The 26,295-nt window shown below is 38.9% G+C and overlaps 1 protein-coding gene and 1 pseudogene across 3 annotated transcripts in view; one reads left to right on the top strand and one right to left on the bottom strand.

The window, feature by feature from the left end:
- Positions 1 to 12,833, top strand: part of LOC148011589 (dyggve-melchior-clausen syndrome protein) — a 52,983-nt gene extending 40,150 nt beyond the window's left edge. For 2 of the 3 annotated variants that reach the window (XM_087670056.1, XM_087670058.1), the window contains 5 exons: positions 10,429 to 10,518; positions 10,654 to 10,773; positions 10,860 to 10,951; positions 11,868 to 11,925; positions 12,010 to 12,833. In XM_087670056.1, coding sequence (XP_087526182.1) covers positions 10,429 to 10,518; positions 10,654 to 10,773; positions 10,860 to 10,951; positions 11,868 to 11,925; positions 12,010 to 12,078 — 429 coding nt within the window. In that variant the 3' untranslated portion in view covers positions 12,079 to 12,833. The remainder of the gene's footprint in view (positions 1 to 10,428; positions 10,519 to 10,653; positions 10,774 to 10,859; positions 10,952 to 11,867; positions 11,926 to 12,009) is intronic. The other variant, XM_087670057.1, reaches the window with a different exon arrangement.
- LOC148011590 (uncharacterized) lies at positions 1,458 to 3,066 on the bottom strand (annotated as a pseudogene).
- Positions 12,834 to 26,295: the final 13,462 nt, after the last annotated feature.

Genomic DNA, 26,295 nt, shown 5'->3' with positions numbered 1-26,295 from the left:
TTGGGGTTTACTCGACTGGGGTGCGAGCGTCCGATTCTTTGATTTTGGTTGTGTGCCTCTTGCCTTAGATCAACACTTGTCCTCATAATGGCCAATCTTTTGACAATGTTGACAATACCTATTCTTCTTAGGTACATTCTGTCATCTAGGCTTGAGAGGTGATTGTGTGGATCCTTGGGATTCACTAATCTTGGTTTCATTTTGATTTTGATTTGAAGTTTTTTTATCACTGCTCTGTGGTTCCTTTTGAGAAAATGCAACAAGAGTCTTCTCTATTGAGGACGTGTTATGAAATTGATCGAACAATGGTGCATAATGCAAGAGTTGACACTCAAATTATGAAATGTGGGTATTTGAGGCTATGGAATCACCTGTTGCACAAAATGGAAGCATTTTCTTGGTAGCTTGTTAAGGAACAGGGTAACGTGATCATCAAAGGACTTACGAGCCCTAGTGGTTGAGAACTCAGTAAGAAGACGCCGATTCTCAACCAACTTGACTTTCAAGTTATCCTTGTCTATGATTTTAAAATTTTGGAGCTCATGATCCAAATTGATGTGACGGGTTCTATCCCGAGCTGTATAGTAGTCAATCAAGTGCGCGCAACACTCGGATGCTAAGTTGACATGCTAAAGCTAAGAGTGAAACTCAAGTAATAAGCCATGCATAAGCTCGACAATAGCGGAGGTGTTACGTGCCTTCCATGAGTAGGTGACCAGGTATGGAACAAGTGCGGGATCTGGTTGGGGTTCCAACCATAGAAACATGAAACGGGGAACGGGGACGGGGACGGAGATGGGAACGCCAAACCTAGGGAACGGGGACGTGGGAACGGGAACGGCATTTTAAAAAAATCAAAATTCATGAAAAAAAATTAATATTTCACTCATAATCCATGTGGACTCTGGAGTGTTAAAACTTAAAACCAAGGTATATAATCCACAAGGACAAATCATTTTAAGTTTTAACTTTGAGATATCATGCATTATTCTAAAACTACTCATTAGAAATTGAATTGCAACTTACAAGGCTCAAGAGGTAAGCTATTCAATTATAAATAATAAAATCCATAATACATATGCCGAAAATTATAAATGATAAAACAATGAACAATGAACTAAACTTAAAAGTCTAAGCTAAAAGAACATGCCTATGGTACCATTGCCAAAAAACTTAAAAGATTACAAATATGAAATTGAAGTCTAATCTTTGAAAGAACATGCTCATTGCCCCAAAAAAGACTGTGAATATAAAGTCTAATCTCTAGACTAAAGCAAAATGCGGCATGCCAAAATAGCCCAAAGGGCAACTGTAAGACTGCAAGACTCAAGTACAAATATAATATCGGCATGGCACAACTGTCAACAACCCAAGTGTCACAGTGTCATCAATGATCATAATATCATATATAATGTAAATGTGTCATGTATCATGAGACTCGTGATAAGTAAGCTAAATCAAAGATCATGATCATGATCTGAGGCTGATCTAGCCACTCCTGAAGTGCCAGCCTCATCATCATGTGTACCATGAATTGCTGCATCTCCCTCAACATCAGCATGTGTCTCCTCTTCTTGCTGCATCTCCCACTCTGTGAATGGATCAGGCTTTGTTGTCATACTGTTACATAACATCCTCAAATTAGCACTAACGAATACTAGATCGTTTGCCCTCTCCACACCAAGACGGTTCCTCTTCTTTGAAGCAATGTGAGCGTAGGTACTCCACAATTGCTCCAAACAAGAGGAGCTAACTGAGTGACTCAAAATACGGATGGCTAGTTGCTGCAACTCAGGACCATCCAAACCATAGTCCTCCCACCACAAAGCTGCCCCAATCTTACAGCGATCCTCCTGTGCATCCCCACAACCAAAAGAACCCCGAAAGGTCCTATAACATGAAAGCTGATCCTTGATCTTTCGTCTAGTGCCATGATCAGGCACTAGACGAGACAATATTAGTCTCCATGCATCCATAACCTCACTGTCATTCTCCTGACCCTTGCCCTGGAACTCAGGATCCACAACAAATGCAGCTGCATGCATGGGTGAGCTATAGGAGTTCCACCTCGTCACAACTAAATGGTGTATTTCCTCATACGCCTTATCATTTGGTGCCAACTCTTGCAACTTTTCATTCAGCCTGTCCATAGCCTCATATACCTTGCCAATGCAAGGTTGCATAGCATCCATAACCCTCAATAAATGTACAATGGGTGATACCATAGCATCTATCAGCTTTACATTATCCCAAAAAGTGGAGTTATTTACTTTCTCCAAGCATAAAATACCTGTAGGAGTATCTGCCAATGTTGATGAGGTAAACTCATCACTAAGAAATAACTGCCTCAAGGCACCACTGCATTCTCTTAACCTGCCTAGCATCAAGAAGTTAAAGGCAAATCTGGTATCAGAGTATTTTAAAAGTGTCTTCTTCGACCGCAAAGAGAAGTGATGGCGAAGAAACTGGTGATTCAAAACAAAGCTAACCATTTGAGCTCCTTGCTCTATGACAGGTGCAATCCATTACAGGTTACCAATATCCTTTAGTAGGTTGTTCAAGCAATGAGCCATACAATATGAAATTGTGATATGTGGATAATATCCCTGAATAATAGCACCTGCTGCCCTATTTGCAGGCTCTCCATCTGCAACAAATCCCACAACATGCTCTGGGCCAATAAGCTCAACACCTGTAATCTACTCTGCTGCAAGTACATCTGCTGACTTTCCTGTCCCCGACGCATCATGTGAAGATATAAAATACATTTCCCCACGAGAATAAGCAACCATACCATGAATGGATCGCTTGCGTGTATCACTCCAACCATCAGCAATCAAGGAAACTCCATTTTTAGCCCACATGCTCTTTCTAGTCACTGCTGCTTGCTCAACAAGGCGCTTTTCCTTGTCGAGCAAAGTGGTGCGTAAGGTCTCTGATGATGGAGGTACATACGAAGGGCCATACTCACCAATCTTCTTGCACATCAATTTAAAATACTCTGACCTGGCTGCACGAAATTGAATGTGGTCATGATAAAAAAAGCGTGCCACTGATGTATCCACCTCTTCCTTTTTCTTGGGATCCCAACTAGCATCAAGTGTGCTTTGTCTACGTGCAACATGTGGCGTTGTTGATGCCATGGCCGATGCAATGCCTGTAGTAGGTGTGGAGGTAGCACTTCCTGATACTGACTCTGCTCTAGATACATCTGATGGGGATGGTGTCACAAAAGTTGTAGGGTCAACTGCAACACGTCGTGGTCTAGATGCAAGATAAGCTTGTTGACCTGCTACACGGTCACGAAGCTCCCTTTGCTTCTCCAAGGTCACATTTGGACAAAACTGCACCTCTGAATTTGGCTCATGTAGGAGATGAGCTCGGACCCGATTATGCATAAATATTAAAATTTAAAATGGAACAAGTGGCAATTGGTAGTCCATATTCTAATATTTAAGTAACTTTGAAAAATTAAAATCAATAAAAATTTGAAATACAAATGCTCGGCTCAATGGATTACCGTGTTTGCTCCACTAGTTCGCTTGTATGGGCAAAGCTTGCAAGTCCATGGTCGAGATCCTCCACCACTCAAAGGGCAGTCAGCATTTACTTCTTCCCACCGTGACCAATCATCAGACCTTTTTCCTTGACCACCAACCCGATGAGCGGGGCGGGAAGATGAAGCCATTTATGATTTCAGGCTGAAAATTGAAGGCTTTAGGTTCAAGAGTCGAGAGAAAGAAAAATTGAAGGCTGAAAATTGATTATTGAAGGCTCGAGAGAAGGGAGAAGGCTCAAGAGTCAAGACTCACTCAAGAGTCGAGAGAGAAGGGAAAGGGAGAGAAGGGAGAAGAAGAAGAAGGTTCATGGAAGAAGGAAGAAGAGAAGGGAGAAGTGAAGAGAAGGTAGAAGGAAGAAGAGAAGGAAGAGAAGAAAGAGAAAGAAGAGAAAGAAGAAGAAGGAAGAGAAGGAAGAGGTTGGAGGTGGGAGGAGAAAGAAGAGAAAGAAGAAGAAGGAAGAGAGGGAAGAGAAGAAAGAAGAAGAAGGAAGAGAAAGAAGGTGGCTGGGCCCTGGGGCCTGGGGGCAGGATGCAGGCGGGTCTCGCGAGCAGAATGCAGGGCCTCAGGCAGAAGCAAGCGGGAGCAGGAGAACTGGACCAGGCGGGAGCAGACGGGACGCAGGAGAACTGGGCGCAGGCGGAAACTGGGCAGGGCGGCCCGTAGGTCATTTTGCCACGTGGCGTTCCCTGTCCCGTTTCAGACAGGGAACGTTCCATCGTTTGGAAACGCGGTCCGCGCTGCCGGGGACGGCGATTCCGCGTGCCAAGGGGCCGTTCCGGCCGTTTCCTGTCACTATGGTTCCAACCCTTGCACTAAAACCCATAGGTTCTGAGAATCTAAGACATGCCTCATCAAATTTGACCAAGTGGTGTAGTTTGACCCATTGAAACGATTCTTGTCATTAAAGCATGCTTGGTGGATGACGAGCTCGAACTATGAGGTGTATGTGAAGGTGGATTGGTGGGGTAGGGTGGAGGATAAGATGGTGGTAGTGGCGGTGGTGGTGGATAAGAAGGAGAAGGGGGTAGCGTTGGATAGATAGAAATAGGTTGCTGATGTCCAAGGAGTGCTGATTGAGGTGGAAGTACCGAACATAGGTCCATATTATACTGAAGATGGAGATGGAGGCGCTGGGATATGATAGCCCTGTCCAAATGTCGGATGGGGAACAACATAATGATTGGATGGTCCACTAGGTAATGTATAGAGACAAAGTGCGATACCAAACGATCTACACTTGAGTATGTTTGGGATGCACTCCTAGAGGGAGAACTTGAAAGTGTGTGTGGGAGGTAGAGTCTTCGCCACATGTACACCACTTGGAAACGGGTATGTAGAGATCTAAAAGGTTGTGCCTAAATGTGTAGAACCCGTTGGTGTGGTGTGTGGTGGTAAATGTGGTGCACTTAATGGAAGCAGAAAGGAAGGTGCAACGAAAGATGAGGGAGGGATGGATTGGAGCCCAAATGGATTAGTAATTGATGATGTGGGAAACATGGTTGATTCCTTTTGTCCATTAAATGCATTGAATGAAAATGCACCTACTCCAAATTAACACTGAGAAATAAAATCATTCGAAGGAAAAGGAAGGGAAGGAATACTTGCAAGTTTTTATTTCAGCTTCTTATCTAGTTTTGAGTTCATCAAGAAATACCTTTTTTCCTCATTACTTAGAAGCCAAAGGTTATTTTGAAGAGTTCCTTCTTGACGAGCATCCCCTGATCTAATAGAAAATACAGAATCAGTTAGCATAGCATCTGACATAATTGGCTTCGTTCTTGACATTGGAGAAATGAAGTTTTGTAGAAGTGGAGTGTAATCCGAGTTAGGTTGCACTTGTGAACGGCCAGTCCGTAGTAGGGATTCCAAAGGTCCTACAATAGCATTAGTTGTATGCACTGAGTCTAAAGGAGATAACTCATGCTTACCTTCAATCTCCTGTTGAGCCCTATGCATAAGGATGAGGTCGTACTTAGTGGCGGAAATTTGATATGGTCTGTGGACTCCATTAGTGTCCAATAGTTTTGCATCCATGTTAGATCGAGAAGTAGCAAGTTGGGAGGCTTACTCCTGATGGTTTCTGTCCATGCTAGGCTGTGGAGATTGGAGTGGTGGTGTGAATGTGTTCGAAGTTATCGACCCTTTTGTCATTCTTGCTTCTATAGATGAGCTTTCTCATCAAAGGTCAAGGTTTCTCAAAGAGTACCTAGCTATGATACCATGTGAAGAAATGCCCTAAACGTAAAAAACACAAAAACAATTGTATGACGAAGCACAAACTAATGACACAGAACATAGTTAGAGTTAGGGTAACTCAGAGACAGTGAATACGATGAATAATGAAGTAAATGACTATTGGATATACAGTGTGATATAACAAACACACTATGTAGTGAATATTGAACCTCAAACTCTCGTTTGTTTGGGATCAAGGTAGAGGTTATGAGTTGGAGAGTGTGTTGTACTCTGAATGGATCTTGAAATGTAGTAAGAAAGTCTTCCTGTGTCGAACACTAGCAAACATAGCCACAAAAGATTGGATCTGATGTAGACAGGTAGTACGAGAGAGAAAAGTTGGAGATTGTGCAGAATGGCCAAACACAAGCTGATTATTGATAGGTGACAAGTGAAAATTGATGGTGACAGTGTAGATGTTGATGATGAGAGCTAGAGGAGAGACATTGATTGCAAATGCAAGTAGGATAATGACATCTATAGCTCCTACTAATGGGGATTGGATGCAGATGATGGTAACAATGAGTGAAGGCCCTGATGATGGTGATAGCAACAAACACAAGTTTCTTGCTGATGGTGATAGCTCCAAGAGGTAGGCGACAGGTGGAAGAGGCTGAAATTAGGCGCCAAATAGATGTAGATTGCGATGCAAGGCTTTGATCGTGATGCCCTCCGCACATGGGGTGTGGGCAGCAGAGATAAGACTCATGAAACATGTAGAAACGAGATTGATAGAGAGTGGTGGGTTGCATGCCTATTTATAGAAAGTTTGGGGCACCCAAATTAGGGTTTTATATGTGGGACAAAATGACTCTCTAGAATCACGTTTCTTTTTAAAATAATAAGGTTTATTAATTAATTAAACATGTTTTGGGGTTGTTTAAGGCAAACTGATGCACTTTTAGCTCAATAGGCCCATTGAGCCACCTTTATTTTTAAACCAAAGAAAATCTCTACCATAGCAACAACTCATTAGTTGCCTTTAGAGTTGCGTAAAAAGAAGAATGGTAAAGTGCAGAGTGACTCACGCTCTAAAGATTGCTAGTTTACTTGCCATTAGGTGGGGCACTTTTGTGGAGATAGAGAGTGTACATAGAACAAGAAGGTGAAGTCAATTTCAAAGGCTTTGATAAATATTGTAGAAGTTCTAGGTATTTCTTTTGAATTTTTAGCAAAGGATTGCTTTGTTAATGTTAGTAGGTGTAATGGTTGTTCCATAAATAAAACTATGTTTTGCACGCATGAACTTTTAAAGTTCATTGACCATATTAATGGCCTGACAACTATAATTTTGTTTGAGAATGGTTCTACTCACAATATTCTTTCTTGTCGAATGGTGTGTAGACTTTAGCTCCACATGGCACCCATTGACCAAGAATATTGTGTCCCTTATCTAGAGGGCTTGACTTGGATTGTTGGGATTGGATGGTGGTGAGATTGGATCCTTCGATCCAATAGTACCATGAGTCCATGAACTTTCGATTAATGAGCTTCAACCATATTGATGTCATCCTTTGCATGCTATGCTTCTATGATAAATTTTCCTCTTTACACATTGATTATCAAACGTATGTACTTTCTTTCAAACTTGATGATTGCTATCATAGTTGTCAAGTACGAAAGGTATCATCGGTATGATAAAATGTGGTACTAAATGGTGCCTTTTGTTTTTATAAGGTATGGTATGATATTAATATGAAAAAAAACTTGATCTAAAAAAAAAATCACTGAATGATAGAACACATGTTTAAAGTGAAAATAGCCATTTCATTATAAAATAAGATGAATACAGGAGGGTGGCTTTGCGGTTGAATGTGCTGCGCGCAACATGCAACTAGAGTCTAGTATATGCATGGGTGATGGATGATAGTGAAATTCGGATATAATGATAGTAGATATGAAAAAGAGAGAGGCCTATGAATCTATGATGAAGCATTACTATCATCATTATTAGAACCATCTGAGTGCTCATCAAGAGTGTTTGAAGATTACTCCTTGGCATCGGATGATAAGACACTCTCATACTTATTCTCACTGATGAGGTTACGATCATCATCAAATGATGGCTCTCTACGCGCCGGTTGTGTAGGCTCCGGGGGGGAGAGGGGAGATGATGTCATCATGAGGCATCGGATGATAAGACACTCTCATACTTATTCTCACTAATGAGGTTACCATCATCGTCAAATGATGGCTCCCTACGCGCCGGTTGTGTAGGCTCGCGGGGGGGGGGGGGGGGGAGATGATGTCATTATGAGGCATGGGATGGGAGCTACTAGAGCCCCGCCTCACATATGTTTGCAAGCCACTCGAACCACCCCTCCTAGATAGCGGAGGGCGCTAAATGACCATGCCCATGCTACCACCTACTCGAGCTCCTTGCGCACGAGTATGTTGATTGCAAGTATCACGAGTATTTGTTGCTATAAGCTCTCTATAGAGGTCCATAAGGATCATCTCCTCCTCATCCACCTTGTGATGTACACTTGAAAGAGTGTTGCATGTCAACTTGAATGTATCAATATTCACCTACACAATGTACATAAGATTGTAAATGCGAAAGTCTAAATCGTAAAGTATAAACTTTAAAGTTTAAAATAATAAATTTAAAATTTTATGATTAAGTGCTTACTTGCTTCGGACTACCCATGCTCATCATAGCCCTCATCATGCATAAGTTAGTATGGCAATAGACTAGCTGCCCTAATTGTTGCGTGCTAAGCCAATTACGAATCTTCGTGTGAATGAGAGAATAGGTGCTCCAGTTTCTGTCACATGTATTCGAAGAGCAATCTTGAGCAAGGATTCTCATTGCTAAGAGCTAAAGGATCTTCAACATGTATCCAAAGTTTTGCCACCAAAATAGAGGCTTCACAAGTGACTCTCTCCTCCAACAAGTGGGAGAAGCAAAAGCTATATGCCCTCTTTGATTTGCGTAGCATCCTAGTTTCTCCAGCACTGCATTGCGATCATCCACGGGGACCACACAAGTCAAATATGTAAGTTGGTTCGAATGGAGCTCTATATTGTCCATGTCCCGCTAGCGACTTGTAGGCAGAATGTACCAATGTTGCAAAAGCATGGATGGGCTTACGCATCCATACCCATCTCCTCTCTGCTATCTCTAGAACATGTGCATGTTGTGTCTTCGTTATCACCGTGCAAGCATGTGCCTCCATCAATGCTGCTTTAAAGAAGTGAATGAGAAAGCCCATGATGGACCCCTTACAATTGCTCATATGTAACACCCTATAAAAGGGAGTCATGACAATGACAATGGCACAAACTTTCTGCCAAAATTGCTCATTGAGGCGTGAGCATTGCATGGCTTTGGCCTCCTCTGTCTTATGTTCATCCCACTCATTCCATAGAGTGGACACCACTGTTTGGTGCAATGTGGACCGCACCTCATAAAGGTGCTTGAGCAACAAGGACATGTAAGCAAACCAAGTTGAAGAAGGCTTCTTCAACTTTAGTGTGCTATGCTCGTGATACATCACAAGCACCTTTACCTTTACTATGAAGAAGGTGACAACTGATGTAGCTTTGCAAACGGCCCTCTTCACCCACTGGAGCTTTCCAATGTCCTCCACGAGCAAGTCCAAACAATGACTTGCACATGGAGTCCACACAATCTTGAAAAACTCGGCTTTAAGCAAATGGCCCATGTGCCAACAATTTGATGCATTGTCGGTAACAACTTGCACCACATTCGAGGGGCCCACCTACTACCACAAATTACAATACTTGGAGAGAGAGAAAGAGAGAGAGGGCTGCCAACGAACTAGCTTGCAAAACAACTATAGTTATGGGAAATGGAAACTGGAATGGAAAAAATTTGGAGTTTCGGGGAGTTTCCAGTAACTATAGGTCCATAGGGATGAGAAAGGTAAAAATGGAAACGCGACCGGAAACAGGAATGGAAACAGTGAAATGGCAAAAATGTGGTGTTTGGGGGCATTTCCATGTAACTATGAAAATAACACTAGCTAATAACCCATAGGTAAAAAGCATCTGCATGAAGAAAGGGATTAATTGGCCCTCTTGGCCGAATGAAATATGACAAGAAAGCACTAAGTGTAGCAAAACAATGCTGATCTAAACCCTTGATCCTTATAGAAACTCACCTAAAGCATAAAGCCTAGACCAAGGGATGGGCCACTAAGGCCGTACACTAGATGCATCAAGTTGTTGGCCAACCCTCTACATAAATAGCAAAGGGCGTTTGATGAATATGGTATTGAACAATCCGATGCATCCATGAAAGTATTGGACGGTGATCTATTGCTACTTGACTCATTTTATACAGCATAATGATATCTTGGTCAGAGATGATTGAGTCCCTTGGTGTACAGCAATCTCCTTTGTTCCTTTGCCGCTACTTTGTATCTTTTTGTGCATGATGGCCTAGAGCAATTGTGCATCTTGTAATCTTCCAATCTTGTCCTTTTTCATAATTAATATAATTACCTATTACAAAGAAAAAGAGAATTAATACAACTACCCTTTACGGGGTGCTTGGAGAGAGAGAGAGAGAGAGAGAGAGAGAGCAAACATTATCAATCAATTGCTATAGTCTATTGGAGGATTTATTGCAATTATTTGTTATGAGTGGTTACCTTGGATGTAGTAGGTGGTATATGCTCTTCTTCATCAACAGGAGCTTTTCCATCCTTTTCGAGATCATCCACGATTCTATGAGCTTATTGAGAACATTTACACAGTAAGTGTGCTGAACGAATTTGAATTGCCGTAGTCCTGCTTTTAGCACATTTTTTGGACTTTTTTATTTTTCAGAAAGAACTCTTATGGTATCTGAAAACTGCAAGCAAAGTTACATTCTGTGTGTATTTTGAAGGTTCTTGACTTCTTCAATTCCCGGATGGATGCTCAAAGTAAGGAAGGAGAATGGTCAGTCGAAAAGGTACTTCAGGTGATTATTGCAAATACAAGGAGCTGGAGAGGAGAAGGCATGAAGGTAAGCACACTTGAGTGTTTTGAGAGCTGCTTTCGTGCTCAAGTTTTATGGTTAGTAGTTTTACTGTTTTGCTTGTTTATTCACAGATGTTCACACAGCTGCGTTTCACATATGAAGAGGAGAATCATCCAGAGGAGTTTTTTGTCCCTTACGTTTGGCAACTTGTTGTGACTCACAGGTGAGGCATCGATGTAAAAACAGCTTATCTTAGCACATCAACCCATGTAGTCCATTGTAACAATGGCAGATGTGAAGCTATCGGTAACCATATTTTGTTTTTTTCTTGTTCTACAAAGTGATCAAGCTCACTTTGTTTATGTCTCTTTCAATTTGAGTTAAAATTTAACTTTTCGATGAGTGATTTTATAATGTCTTCTTGTGCATGCTATCCTCCTCTATAATCTTCCTGTTGCTACTGTATCTATGCTTATTCTTAGTTTCTTGATTGATACCTGGTGCATTATATTTGTTGAACTAGTCCATAAATTGAGTGTTGGTCCATTTCTACCTCTTACAGAACTGGTATGTATTTCTCCTGTGTTCATGTCCGGAATCTGGATGTGTTCGTCACAATGGCTGCTTCATAATGTTCTGATAATTCATTACTCCCGAATTCACATCCAATTTAGGTCTCATCTGACAATGATGTTAACATAAGTGTCTCCAGCTAACAGTCAGTATGGGCATCAGGGAGGAGTCAAGACTTTTATAAAATGAGAGTGGCCTTTGGCCCTCCAGTAGCCTCTAAAGGTAGAATGCTCCATCAAAGGATGGTTTGAAATGTTTGTGTTGCCATGCTTTCAATATGATGAAATTGGTGTAAACATAGTAGTCTTTAGATCAAAGTTCGTAAAGGGAGATTGTCTGTATGAGTCTCAGACTCTCATATCATCTGTAATTTTCAGTGTCTTGTTCTCTCTATCAAGAATGCTTGAGACTGATGGACTGTGTCTTTGTGATAAGCATACAAATACTGTCTGCTGTGTTATCAGTATGATTTTTTCTAGGATGTTAGAACCTAATTCTGTGAGACGTCTTACATGATTGAGAGCTAGACTGGGGTTTTATTTGACTCTTTACCGCATTATTTCTAGTGGTATCGCTTGGGATCTGGATGCTATTTCTCTCTTCCCACAGAGAGCGACCCTGGAGGTGTGAATAAAGATAATGTACTGTGGATTAGATTGTTTTTCTATGCCGGTTGATATGTTTTACATGATACTAGGATTGTGGCAGGTTGATAAAGTGGAGAACTCTACTGTGAAAAGTTTTGAGTTGCCAGCTACCCCTCCTGCAGAAGTATAGATATGTGGTAGCTTGGTGCATACACTCTTTATTGAGGCAGAAACGGCAGCTCAATCTGAAGAGCAAGGAATCAAAGATCAGGCTCCCAAATATATTAATGAAGTGCAGATGTACAGTTACAACTAATAGCAAAGCTGAGCTTCAATAAAGAAATTGGATGCTACTAATATAATGCACAGCTTGGTGATGCATTCTAAAGAAGTTTAGCTGAGCTGACCGGTAGTTCACAGGGTTTCATGATGTTGACCCATTCACTTCTCCAGCATGTTCAACTGAATGTGTAAAAAGGCCCCGATGGATGTTGACAAATAGTCTCTATCAGTTCTCTGTTGGCAACAAAGGCTCAGTGCAGTTGTGGGCTCTTGAACTAGAAATGAGATGGGTTTACCTGTGGATGGAATTCTGTACAGAACAGATAAGCTGACCAAACATTGTGCAATTGGGATACTGCAGATTGTCAGATGTGTAAGGAGGGCTATTTGACCACTGTTAACAGGACAGTATCACCTAACTCAGGAGGTGTTCAGCTCACACTGTTCACTCATCTGGTTTTATTCTATATGCTTGATCGCATTCATTCACTTGTAAAATGTGGTATCTGCTACCTAGAGTTTAGATGTGCACCTTGCTAGCTGGTTCACTATACAATGAAAACTGTAGTCATTATACTTGGCAGATGTGTTATCAACTTCAGCTACGAATTTGTGTTTCAAAACCATTCTCTTTAAAGACATCATGGGGCTCACTTTTATGGTTACTTTTGTACTACTGTACTTTTTGAAAGGGTGTAGCTTTTCTTGAGTCTATAGGCATATTTGGTTGATCCTCTGGAGGATGCTGAGCTTTCTTATCCATTTTATCAAACCACATGCCGTGATCTTCACTGTCATTGCGGTTGTTGATACAGCAGGGTATCGTGTTAAATTTTACCATGCATTGGCTTCTGCAATACAACTGAGGAAATGTAATGTACGCCTAAGTGTGAGGCTAGGGAGTCTGCTACAAGCAAGATTTTATTAGTGTGCTTTTGCACTGTGGCAGTACCACAGCCATGCTTAGTAATCCTGAAGAGATAATTGAACAAAATATTATCCTGCTCATGGGACGCTGGTGGTGTTTCTTAAAAGATTGAAACTTGCTTGGATTAAGAGAGTCTTTGTATGCATACACTTGTATTTACAAGGATATTAGCATAATTGAGGTGCATACTGGGTCCCTTTTTGACAATGATTCAGACGTTTATTATATTCAAGCTTACATATGAATGTCCAGAGTGCAAATTGAGATTCGATGTAAATGGACTACTTTTATCTCCTGTGGTGGTGGACTTTTGGGTTTGAAATCAATATTTTGTTTGAATGGTGCTTCTTTGCTGACGCTTGACTAGCTAGCTAGGTTTACAGGTTTTCAGACTACCGTTGTATTTGAAAAATTTCTTTTCCCTTGACCTGAACATTGTAATAAGCATCAGGTGAAAGTTGAGGTTGCTGCATCTAGTGGTATCCAAAGGGAACTCTCTCAGTCCCATGGTGTACTTGGTGGCTTAGCCTAAGGATTGAGTGAAGTGGCTATCAGATATACAGGTGAGCAAGGTTGATCCTTATTTTGGTTATTTCCCAAACTAGTTCTTAAAGCAAAGCACCCAACAGACTTGGATTCAGCATGCTCGAGGGTGGAAATGGTGAAGATGTCTTGATTAGTAGGAAGACTTTGAGTAGATTTGTGATGCTTCTTTTGCAAGAACATTTCTTTTCCATTTTCCACTTTGTTGCTTATTCTTAAAGCATTGAAGTAGTAATGGCAAGGTTTGACTTTTTTATTCCTTAATAAATTGACGTGATATTGCGTAAAACTATCATGAAACTTTGTAAGGTTTACCCTTTGGTAACGTTGGGCATGTAATCTCTCCTTAGTAGAAATGTCGAAGAAAATATATTATACACAGGTACATACATGGTTTACAAGTAGATCTTTTTGACGAGTTCTAGTAGTTTGATGTTTGTAGTTAGTATTTTGCACTATTATGTTTGAAGCTCACTTTCAAGCTCACAATTCGCATTTGCTTTCACACTTTGTGTTCAAATTTACGTTCCTAGATTGCATTCATGCTGGCCTTCATAATTTTGTATTAGTGGTTTATAATTTATATTTGCATTTGCTATATGCGATCATGTTTGCATTAGGAATTTGATGTGCAACTAACAAGTTTTGACATTGCTAGGAAGTACAAGTTTATGCCCTGAATCCTAAATAGGGTTATCAATGCTCCCAATCGAATGGCATATATTTGGTTTGCAATGGAATGTAGGTAGAAATAAAGATTTTAGCAAACAAGGTTAAAACATGCAAGTCCTAAAAGACATACTTTTCTACCTCTTCAATGTATGCATGATAAGCTCTTGTAAATAATCAGAATTGCAACAAATCTAGTAACCTAAAAGTTGAGACTAAAATATATTGTAAGGAGAGGGCATCTTCCACATTGCCAGTTTGTAGTAGACCATGCAAAGAATGATCTCTCTAAGGGCTTAGTCACATTTTAATAAAAGCGCTAAATGCTGTTGCTATAAGCACTTGACTTGCAATCAATATTTGTTGCATGTGCCACAAGCGTTACTCATTTTTGTTGATTCTCAATATTTGTGTTTCATTTACCCATTCTTAATAAACATTTGTTACTTTTGTCTACTCTTCTCTCTTTTCTACTATTTGTATAATAGGATTTGATATTGATTCTAATTTTAGAATCGATTGTTATTGTAGTATAATCAACGGAGGTAGAGTACGCTCCTTTTGTGCAAAACAACTTATAGATAAAATTGCCTTTTTATGCATTGCCAAAATTTTTACGACTGATTATGCATTTTTTGTTAGGAGGAATTCATATTTTTCAATATTTATCATTTTCAATAGGTTTTGATGATCATAGATGTATAATCAAGTGTTTTTGCAGAGATTAATACATGGCAGACCATAGATTCCATCTTGTTTTCTACAAATTGTTTTATAGGTAAAATTGCCTTATATTTGTGTTGCCATAATTTTTGTGTTTTAGTTTATTTTCGTTTTTATTGAGAGAGTGTGTTTTGCCAACATTCGGGTGCAATATAGGGTTTATGTGAAGCATGTAACTCTTGATGCACTGTGCTATGGTGAGTTCTCCTTTTGTGTTAGATGGATTGGGTGTTTTAGAGGTCGAGGTTAAGAAAAATTTCCCAAGTGTAATTCTCGTGCCTATTTTGATCTACATGCCATTTGGTTGTTGTCCCCATAACTTGTATTATACTACCTATATATCACATAATGTACTAATTCATAGAACATCTTAGTTGCCAATCAAAAGTGTCCACTTGGATCTCCATGCCAATTGGTTGCATCCTTGTAACTACAACCATGTTATCCATATGTTCATGCAATGTATTGAGTCAGTGAGAAACTTTATTCAATACAATGAATTCTCTTTTTGAAAAATTGTATTTTTGAGTATTTCTATGCTATTCATTGCATTCAATTTTCTGTAAACATGTTGATCAATGTGATGGTTTCAAACTCTCAAATTAAGAGCATGTTTCAAATAGTCAACCCTCATCTCATGGTCTTGGGCAACCTCCTCCTAGGCAACACTAGGTAAACAACATTATACACCCTTTCCACAACAGTCTATCACTTGTGCTACTGAACCCCTTAGACTCATTGATATAGATCTTTGTGGTCCCACATCCATTACTGCCTTAAATGGTGCGCTATACTTCTCTTTGACAGTGGATGATTTCTTTAGATACATGTGGGTGTACTTCCTCAAGCACAAGTTTGATGCTTTAATGTATTGCAATGCTTGGGTATTGCTCGTTCATAACCAAATTGGTCGTATGTGGATATTTGATTTCTATGGTATAATTGTGATTGTTTACATGAATTGCCTAGGTCATAATGCTAGAGAGAACAAACAAATATTTTCTCAATGGAAGCGTGCAATAGGAAATATGTATCAAAGCATTTGCAAAGAGAGATGTATCGAATCACCTTGTTGCTTAGCTAGCTTTCCTTTCCAAATACAAGTACTTTGTCATGCATCAAATTTTATGTTTGTTATTTAAGTATTGTAGATGGAGGATGCTAAATTTAAATGGATTTGCCTTGACCAAGACACACATGATAGTACAACTATGGATGTTACTATCATTTGAGAGGGTCATGTAGCAGATGGAGACAATTAGCCCTTGAGTATAATGGGTCAAGAAATTGTGATGTTAATGGAGAATCCATTTGCTAACATCTGATTTCAAATTTGTAATAACATAAATTTTGTACCCTTTAGCTTAGGAAATACCTTAATTGGGGTTGGAGTATAAAATGCAAGAGTGTGCCATTGTAATAATCTTTTAGCATATTTGTAAATTTCTCCGTCTCTTGGAGTTCGAGGGTTCTTGCCTTTTCCACTAACATTGAGGGTGAATACTCAATGCCTACCATAGCAAGAGGTGGTTTTCTTATAGTAGCCTCTCATCCATGATTAGCATTGTACCATTGATTCACTTAGCTATGGGCTCATTGTGGCATGGATTTAACACATTTTCTTCTATTGTATACCTATGGCCATTTGATTCATTGTTGTTTCCTAAATTTCTTGTTATTTTAATTCAATCTAGACTAAGTTCATTTCAAAGATATCAGAGCCTTGAATTTGATTCTTGGCAAGGTTGTTTTCAAGCCTAGATCTGGTTACCAATACCATATAGGGTAACTAGAGTTCAAGATTTGGTTACACGACTTGGTACAGTTTAAACAGTGACTAGTCAAGGTTTCCTACAATTAGTATTCCCTATTTTTGGAGCTCTTGGAGAAGATCTGAAGAAGAAATGGAGGGATAATGGATATTTTGGAAGCTCATGGATAAGGAGACCCATTTTGAAGGTTCCAAAACTAATCATGGTTAATAGAGCTTTAAAAAAGCTTAAATTGGATTACTTTTTGCTAATCAAGGGTTTCCCTTTTCTCTCTCAATCTATCCCAAGCTTTCATAATTGAAATCTGGTTGAGATCTTTCTCCCTTGTCAAGATCTTCTTCCACCGAGTGCAGCACTTCATTCTTGACTTCATTTGGAGCATTTGGAGTTGCTTATTGACCAGAGATGGAGCGGTTTAACCATGAGAGAAGAGCAACAAACTCAACATGATTTGCATCGTATTTTTTGGGTTGCATCCTGGTCCTCTTCTGTAGCTGAAATCTCATCTTTGATGGGCTGATGATTGATCCTTGGCACTTCTTGAAGCTTCTACATTAAGCTGATGACAATCTTTAGGGATTGTAACATGATTTAAGGTTAGCCATGGATTATTTCTCCTCCTCTTGGGTGTGTATTCAGGACAACAGTGAATATTCAATAAATTTCTTCAAGATTTCATGGGGCTTTCACTTTTTAAAGCTCATGGAAGCATTCTCTTGCTTTATCCTTTAGAGATTGAGCTATTTTTTCTTCTTCAAGATTCTTCCAAACCCTAGCCATGGAGTTTATGGATTCTTATTCTAAACTAGGATTGAGGCATCTTTTGAAGATTTGGACTAATCTTCATCAAGAATTGAAGCATCTCTTAAAGCTTTGATGTAATATTCAACTCTACTCTTGAAGACATTGGATTAGATTCATGGTTATTTGGTCATTCTTTAGTCAATATAAGTAATTATGGATCAATATTGGCATTTTTGAAGCTGCTTGAAGACTTCAAGTGAATTGTTAGTCAATGGCATAGCTTTGTTAATGGCAAATCATTATTCGAGTTGAAGTTATTACCTTAAGAGATGGACACACCACAGAAGGTACAAGTGGCAAATGGAGCTCAAGATTTGGGCAAGGAGATATGCCCACAAATGTCCATTGAGCTATCTTGCACCATCATGATGGACTTGATTGTACTAGATATGGATCCTATAGACATCATCATTGGCTGTGATTGGCTTAAAAAGATTGGAAAATTTTCCTTCGATCTTAATCAGATGTTTATGGAGTTTACTCGGAACAGGCAATAAGTAACACTTAATGACATAGAGAGAAAACAAGTGGAAGTAATCAACAAAAAGAAGATGAGGAGAGAGATCAATGGCAATGTCTTGTATTTTCAAACTTTTTCTCTCAAAGGTGGATGAAAATAAAAAATATTTAGCACGACAATAAAAGAGATTGGGTGAAAACATGCCATCTTAAAACCCGAAGGTATAAATCCTAAGCTATCTGTGACTGGAGAGCAACAATAAGCACCTCTCTTTATCATACTAGTATGATCTTCTCTACTAGTAAAATATAATTAAAATAACAGATAGACCCCCTTTTTAATTAAGGAAACCCTTCATTTTTGAGAAAATATTGACCCAAGAATAAAAGTATTGACAGGGGTTTGAAGCTTGCTATGGCAAAAACGGATTATTATCCATCTATTTTTGTAAAACCATTTGGTGTCCAAGGTCTTACTCGTTAGTAAGTTGAGTCTCACCTAGACTCCCACAGCAAAGATCTTTAAATGTCTTTTCTCTTTTGGAACGGATTCAGACTACCATTTTGGAGATTCATTGAAGATGTTGTTAGTTTGTAAACTTTTGGAAGAGTTTAAAGACATATTTTAGCCTCTTACATCATTGCCATCTAAGAGATAAGTGGACCATCCTATTGACTTGACACTTGACACTAAACCTATCAATAAATCCCCTTATAGGTTGTCAAGCTACAAGAGAGAAGAAGTGAAGAAATAGATTAAAGACTTGTTGGAAATGGTGTTTATTTAGCCTATTTAATCAGCCATTGCTTCTCCTGTACTATTTGTTAAGAAGAAAGATGGATCTTACAAGATTTGCATTGATTATAGGGACCTTAATAGGAGCATATAAAGAACATGTACCCAATCCCCCGCATTAATGATTTGTTGGATGAACTCAAGGATGCAAAAGTGTTTACCAAGACCCGCATTAATGATTTGTTGGATGAACTCAAGGATGCAAATGTGTTTACCAAGATTGACTTGAGGTTAGGCTACCACCAAAGAAAGATGAAGGAGGGTGATGAGTGCATGATGGCTTTTAGAATAGAAAGGGGTCTCTACCACTTTTTGGTTATGCCATGTGGGCTTTCCAATGCACTTGCTACTTTCCAAGTTGTTATGAACAACATTCTACAACCATTCTTGTATAGATTTATCTTGGTATTCTTTGATGATATTCTCATATACAATAGGAATAGAGAGGATCATTTGAAGCATGTACGCATAGTCAGTCCTTCTTACATTAAGATGACACATGATTTTTGCAAAGGAAAGAAAGTGTACTTTTATGGCTAGTGAGATAGAATATTTGGGTCATATCAAGTCTATGAGCAAGAAATGCTAGCCATACTTCATGCCATAAAGAAGTGGCATCACTACATTTATGGTAGCTATTTCAAAGTCAAAAGTGATCATCGAGTGCTAAAGTATTTTCTTTAATCTCTCTCCTAAGCAAAGAAGGTGGGACTTTGAGATCTTTTATATAGCAGGCAAGGATAATGTAGTGGCAGATGCATTATCTAGGATGTGGGCATTTTTTGTTTCTACTATTTCTACGATCCAAGACATATAAATGAATAATATTTGTTAGATAAACAAACAGCCAACATCATGAAGAAATTACAGTGAGGCAATGAATCTAAAATTTTCAATTTCAAGTGCCAAAATGGACTTCTTTGATTCAAAGGCAGAGTATATTTGACTCCTTTGTCATCTTTTAAGCAAAGGATCTTACAGGAGATACATTCTTCTCCTTTGACAGGGCATATTGGTTTGTTTGAAACCTTTGATACATGACATAAATGCTTTTATTAGAAAGGACTTTGGAAAGACATCAAAGAATATGTGATGTAGTACTTACCATGTCGATGGAATAAAGATTCCAATTTGTTGCCTAGTAGTCTACTTCAACTATTACCCACTCATTCCACATGGTAAATGGACTGATATCAACATGGATTTTGTCACAAGACTACCTACCACTAGGAAGGTTTGGAATATTATTTTTGTTTTGGTCGATCATCTTCCCAAATCAGCCCCTTTTATACCCACCAAACTCCAGTATTTAGCCAAACAAGTGGTAGATCAATTTATGGAAGGAGTTTTCAGACATCATGGTTTATCTATGAAGATTGTTTCTAATAGAGATACAAAATTCATGGGGATTTTTTGGAAAAGCCTTTTTACTTCCATAGAAATAAAACTAACTCCAAGTACAGCTTACCACCCACAAATTGATGGTCAAACTGAAAAATTCAACAAGTGGTTGGAAGTCTACTTGTGACATTTTGCCATGACACACAAAATGGATGGGATCATTGGATTCATCTTGTGGAGTTTTGCTACAACAACACATACCACATGAGTATAGGCATGTCACCCTTTGAGTCTTTATATGAGTACAAGGTTTAAGTACCTTCAGTATCGTTTCATGATGAAGTGAATCCCCTTGCTAAAGAAGAGTCACCAAGGAATTTGTGAATCTCTCTACCTAGAGGGGTGTCTCATTGACACATGAGGAGATGAAGATATAGGATGAGCTAAAAAATGTGAAATTTCTATCTATCATATATTTTCATGCAATGAAACTTGACTATAGGGTGCCTTAGGTCCTTGGGGAGTCTATCAATCAAATCTCAAACTCCCAAGGGCCTCATGTACCCTATGGCCAAGTTTTGTCACATTCTGATAACTCTAAGTTTTGTCGCATTCTGATAACTCTAAGTTAGCTATTAATCATATTGTTGATTTGATTGCGTTGTTTATGATATACTATATACAAATGAGTTCGCATTGAGGTGGGGAGAATATCAACATGTAGATCAATGGAATGATTCAACTTTGAAGGGGTATATTGACAACCTTGTTGATGATATGGTGGTCATTCACAAGAAATGCTCACCATAAGCGGATGAGAAAATTGTGATGATTTGGGCCTTAACCGTGTTTGGACCTTTTTGAGCCAATACTTGTAAGATATATCTTGGAGAAGGTAGTGCTATCAAGCGGTTAAAGCATCTATATTTTGTTTGACGAGGTGGAGCAATGCATGTACTTGCTATGTTAGGTGAGCTTACAAAACTATTAGATCCACTTCTCTTGGAGGAAGAGTTAAAGGGAAAGTGTGTCGTTTTTGAAGCAAAGAGGGAACTTATTTTTTCATCCAAAGCTTGCTCCTCTCTACCATTGAAAATGAATGAATGAGAGTCCTTATTGATATAATAAACCAGTTCTCACGGAAAATTAAATAATTAAAAATTCATGAAATACACCACTCTTGCAAATAAATACAAGAAATACACCATGTTTGCAAGGTAGCCATAGCCAAGGTAGCTAGGCATGAAATAATATTGCCATGGAAGGCTGAGAATCATAGATGTAAGCTGCAACATGAATACTCACCTCATGTCAAGGTGGGACATGGTATGTACCCCATATCTTGGTGGCTAAGAGCATGCACCCTCTTAGTTGGAGGGAGGAAGGAACCTCAAAGAAAGTATTGCTTGAAATGGGAAAAAGGTCCCTCACAAGTTACATCTCCACCTTTTATACTTAGCCCTAGCCTACTCTAGACTAATGTGACTTATGCTTTATTACAAGCCATCCCGGCCTAAAAAAGCTTTGTCGTCAAAGTTGAATTGGGAACAAATTACAAGGATGATTACAAAGATAGCTTGAAGCGTTTGGAATCATGTTGAAATAAAGCTCCATGTTGATGAAGATAAGAGAAGTTGATGAAGATGGACCACATAAATGGAATTGATTGTTGTAAACTGTCCAAAACGATAAGGACCATAAAACCTATGAGCAAGTTTGTTGCATCCTCCTTTAAGAGAAGCATAACGTGACTTGGGAACCTTCAAAAATATCCATTCATCTTCCTCAAAACCCACATGTCTTCTTTTCTCATCCACATAGACCTTCATTGTCTCTTGAGCTTTATGAATGTTGTCCTTGTATTGCTTCATAAGGGTCTCCATCTTTTCCAACTCCTCACGTGCTTGTGGATTTACAGCTTCATGAAATAATGCAAAGGGTACTTGTACTTTGTAGCCATATAAAGCTTCAAAAGGAGACATTCCAATGCTCATATCGTAAGTATTGTTGTAACAAAACTCCGCATTTTTTGTCTCATGGAAAAAGTGCCTCAAATAAACCTCTAGTCATTTGTTAACTCTTTCAGTTTGCCCATCCGTTTGTGGGTGATATGCGGTACTAAGAGTCAAAAGAGTCCCCATTGAAGAGAACAAACTCCTCCAAAAGCTGCCCATAAACTTACTGTCGGAATGGAAAAAAATCTTCATTGGAAAACCATGAAGCTTGAAAATACATTCCATGAATTGTTGAGCCACTTGCTTTGCTATAAATTGGGCCTTAGTAGGGATGAAATGGGCTGATTTAGTCAACCGATCAACTACTACATAAATGCTATTCCACCCATGCTTAGTTGTAGGCAATCCCACAATAAAATCCATAGAGATATCAGTCCACTTGCCTTGAGGAATATGAAGTGGCTGAAGTAAGCCATTGGGTAGAAGAGATGACTATTTATTTTGTTGACACGGAAGACATTGCAACACATAATCCTTAACATCCCGCCAAATGCCCTTCCAATAGAAGCTCTTATGGATGTTGTCAAATGTTTTGAACAACCCATGATGACCCGCTAAAGGTGAAGAATGCATCTCATGCAAAATACGGTCTTTGAGAGATGATTGTGGTGTCAAGTAGACTCTACCATGATACCATAAAAGACTATTGTGCCAATTAAAATTGGGATACCCTTCTCCTTTTCCTTGCTGAAATTCCTTCATCATCTTTGATGCTTGCTCATCAAGATAATATTCTTCTTGGATGTCATGAATCCAATCCTTATGTACGATTAAAATTGAAGATAAAGAACATGCCCACATACGTGACAAAGTATTCGCCACAACATTATCTTTTCCAGCTATGTAGGATATTTCAAGATCATAGCTTTGAAGAGTAGCTAACCACCTCCTTTGTTTAGGGAATAAATTTGGTTGATGGGTTTTGTGCTGGGTAGCAAGTCAATAAGGTGGTCTACCTCTGTCTTTGGAGGCAAAGATGATGGTTGCTGAAATAAATCTTTATATTCTTTCAATAGCTCTTCCATTCTTGGATCCTTTTGCTTTAAAGAAGACGATGGCTTATTTGGTGACTGCTCTTCATCCACTTTCGCAAGAAAAAGAGTGAATATGCATGACTATGCATTAATTTCTTTATGCATCTTCTTCCTAGAGATGAGTTCCATTTTCTTTTGACCAATGCCCTTCAATATCATAGGCTGTCCATTCCATTGGAATTCCATCAGCATGTTTTGCAAATCCAAAGAAAATTTTCCAATGGTTTTCAACCAATCGCAGCCAGTGACAATATCTATGGGACCCATTTTCAAAGTGATCAAGTCCACTTCCATAACACATGAAGAAGATAGGGTAATAGGAGTGTGTAGGCATACTTCATTACTTGATTCATAAGCTCCATTAGCAACTTGAATCTTCAATGGCACTTGCATTTGTTGAGGAAGAAATCTCAACCCATGCAAAGATTTGGTATTAATGAAGCTATGGGTGCTGAATCTAGACCAAAGATATATTTGTTTAGCTTGGCCAAATCATCAATCCCTTTAATGTACATAGAAAGATTAAGGAACATGTTAGAGTAATCACGAATGGACATGCCTCGTTGTTGAAGGCCATACCATCTTCTTTGCAATCGTTTTTTTTCCATTGGAGAGACAAACACTTTCAACATTGTCTTCTTAAAATCCTCCCAAGAAGCAAAATTGTGACCAACTCTTTGCATATATGCGCGTAGCCTTCAAGATGGAGTGTTGCAAAATAGATCTTGGCTTCATCAATGCGAGGGAGAGGTGTGAAGTACATGTAACTTGTTTACCCATTCTTCCCACTTTGTTGGAGATGCATTATCCCCCTTGAAGTTGGAAATGATAATACTTTCTTTGTACTTCATTTCATTATAAGTTGGCTGGAAATTGTTGGAGTGTTGCCCAAAAGATGATTGTCTAAAAAAATCTCTATTCACTGAATCTCTTCCAAAAGAATTTGGTCTAGGATTATTACCACCATGATTTGGTTGTCCCAATCCAAAAGAATGATGCTGTCCATTAGTGGGCTGACCATAAAATAACTTATCTTTGTTGGTGATATCATGAAATGACCTTCTTTCATAAAATCTTCCACTCTTATCATGAAAGTTCAATTCTTTTTGCTTGATGGTAAATTGAGAGGGAAAAGATTTGTAGAAGGGGTCACATCCATGAAACTCCTCATTCTCCTCTTCTCTTATATCCTCCTCTTCTTCATAAGTAGCCTCATGTCTTGGGTTGAATTGAGGGTATGCATGGTGCTTTGATGATATTGGTGGTTGGTAATGAGTACTCCTCAATGTAGATGGCTCTCCTTTCTCGAAGGTTGACATAATAGGCCTATCAATCCCCTTTCCTTTCATATTGAAGGGCTGGACTGAAGTATTTTCAATATGAATAGTGGATTCATTTGGTGCAGAAGATGTGGGTTGAGTCTTCAAATCCTTGATAGCTGCTACTATATCCTCAAATCCCCTCTTCATGAACTTGACCAGCTGTTGCTGAAGTCCTTCATCCACTTTGTTGGATGTATTCTCAACCTTCCCCAAGGATTTGGAAAGTTACTCATATTGATCATGCATCCCAATGTTCAACATACGCATCTCTCTTGAAAGCATGTGCTCTTCAAAAGGTTTGTGAGACAAGGGATTTCCATCATTACCCAATCGTGCACTTAAGCATAGGTGCTATCAAAATGATTGTGGAGAAGAAAACTATTAAAAATAACATGCTTAGTATTGCACCAATGCCAATGGTTTATTGATCCAAAAAAATGTTATATATCAGGGATACTCTAGATTTAGTAATATCTTAGCTTGCAATAGGGTATATGGGTAGAATGAACTCAAACAGTGCACCCATGTCAGCCTGTCTAGGTGCAATCCACTAGATAAGTAAATTGGCCATAACTTTTGCTCCCGATGTCGGATTACTAAAATTTTTGATTCAAATGAAAGCTTAACATCCCCTCTTCAAATCAAGCTATTAAGATTCAAAATCAGATCATGGAATTTTTTTCTGTAATAGGACTTGTGTACCTATCTAGAGAATTCCTACAACATGTTAACACCCTATAGGAGCCCTGTTTACCATGAAATGAATCTTGTATTACTTGTAGACCTTCAAAGCAATCAATAGACCTGTGATGGGCATTAAGGCACCTATAAGTATCCAGTAAACACATGCAATTGATAGGTACCTGTTGGAAAGACTTGTAAATCTGCCCAAGGATGTCACAAACTGCCATGTTCAGTACCCGTAGTTTTCAAATCTTCATCCACTCTTTCCCAAGTGGTCTTATGTAGTCCACCACTTGTGGTGAGGGATAAAACGGCAGGATGAGCACCTAAATGGGCTCTGAAACTCCGGAAGGTGTGCAAAGTTCCTTCTGGGTCAGGTTGTACATCCCTATGGAGTCTTAAATAGCAAGGGAGGGTCACCTCTCTTTTGTCTTGCTATCTCATCCGGATTCAATCTTTTTCCTTGGTCAAAATATACATGGTAGATCTAGTATTCTATCAATCAAAGTATGATATGCATGGATGAATCAAGATATTTCCATTTCATAATATGCAAGAACAAAATGGAATAGGACTGAATTGAAATGGATATGGATAAGGAATACCTACAGCAGTGACTCACTACTTTACAATTCTATTCCACTTACCGATTGATTCTTATTTTAAGCCATATTGCATTCAATCACATCAAGTAATTCAAGGTTAGGATTAGCACAATTTTTCCAACAAATGGAAGGAATTAGCAACAATTGGCTTATTGATTTTTATTGGGTAAGATGAAAATAATTCAGCATGACATCATTCAGCCCTAAGTTGGGTCTACATGCAATCAAATGGTAATTCTTAAATGAGATTACTCTTAATTATCCCTTTTCAACAAATGGATGGCTTAAGCAATTGGATTTTAAAGGGATTAAGAGAAAAATTAAGAATTACCTATTGTATTGTTGAAGTAGATGATTATGGAAGCTCCAATACCCATTTGAGACTTGAAATTCTTGAACTCCTGCTTGATGTAGCCAAGAATATCCTCAA

Source organism: Lygodium microphyllum, chromosome 28 (assembly GCF_053477565.2).
Source record: "Lygodium microphyllum isolate KBCC chromosome 28, Lygodium_microphyllum_v1.1.10, whole genome shotgun sequence".
Lineage (NCBI taxonomy): Eukaryota > Viridiplantae > Streptophyta > Polypodiopsida > Schizaeales > Lygodiaceae > Lygodium > Lygodium microphyllum.
The sequence above is the reverse complement of the archived record's forward strand: the minus strand, read 5'-3'. Positions and strand labels throughout refer to the sequence as shown.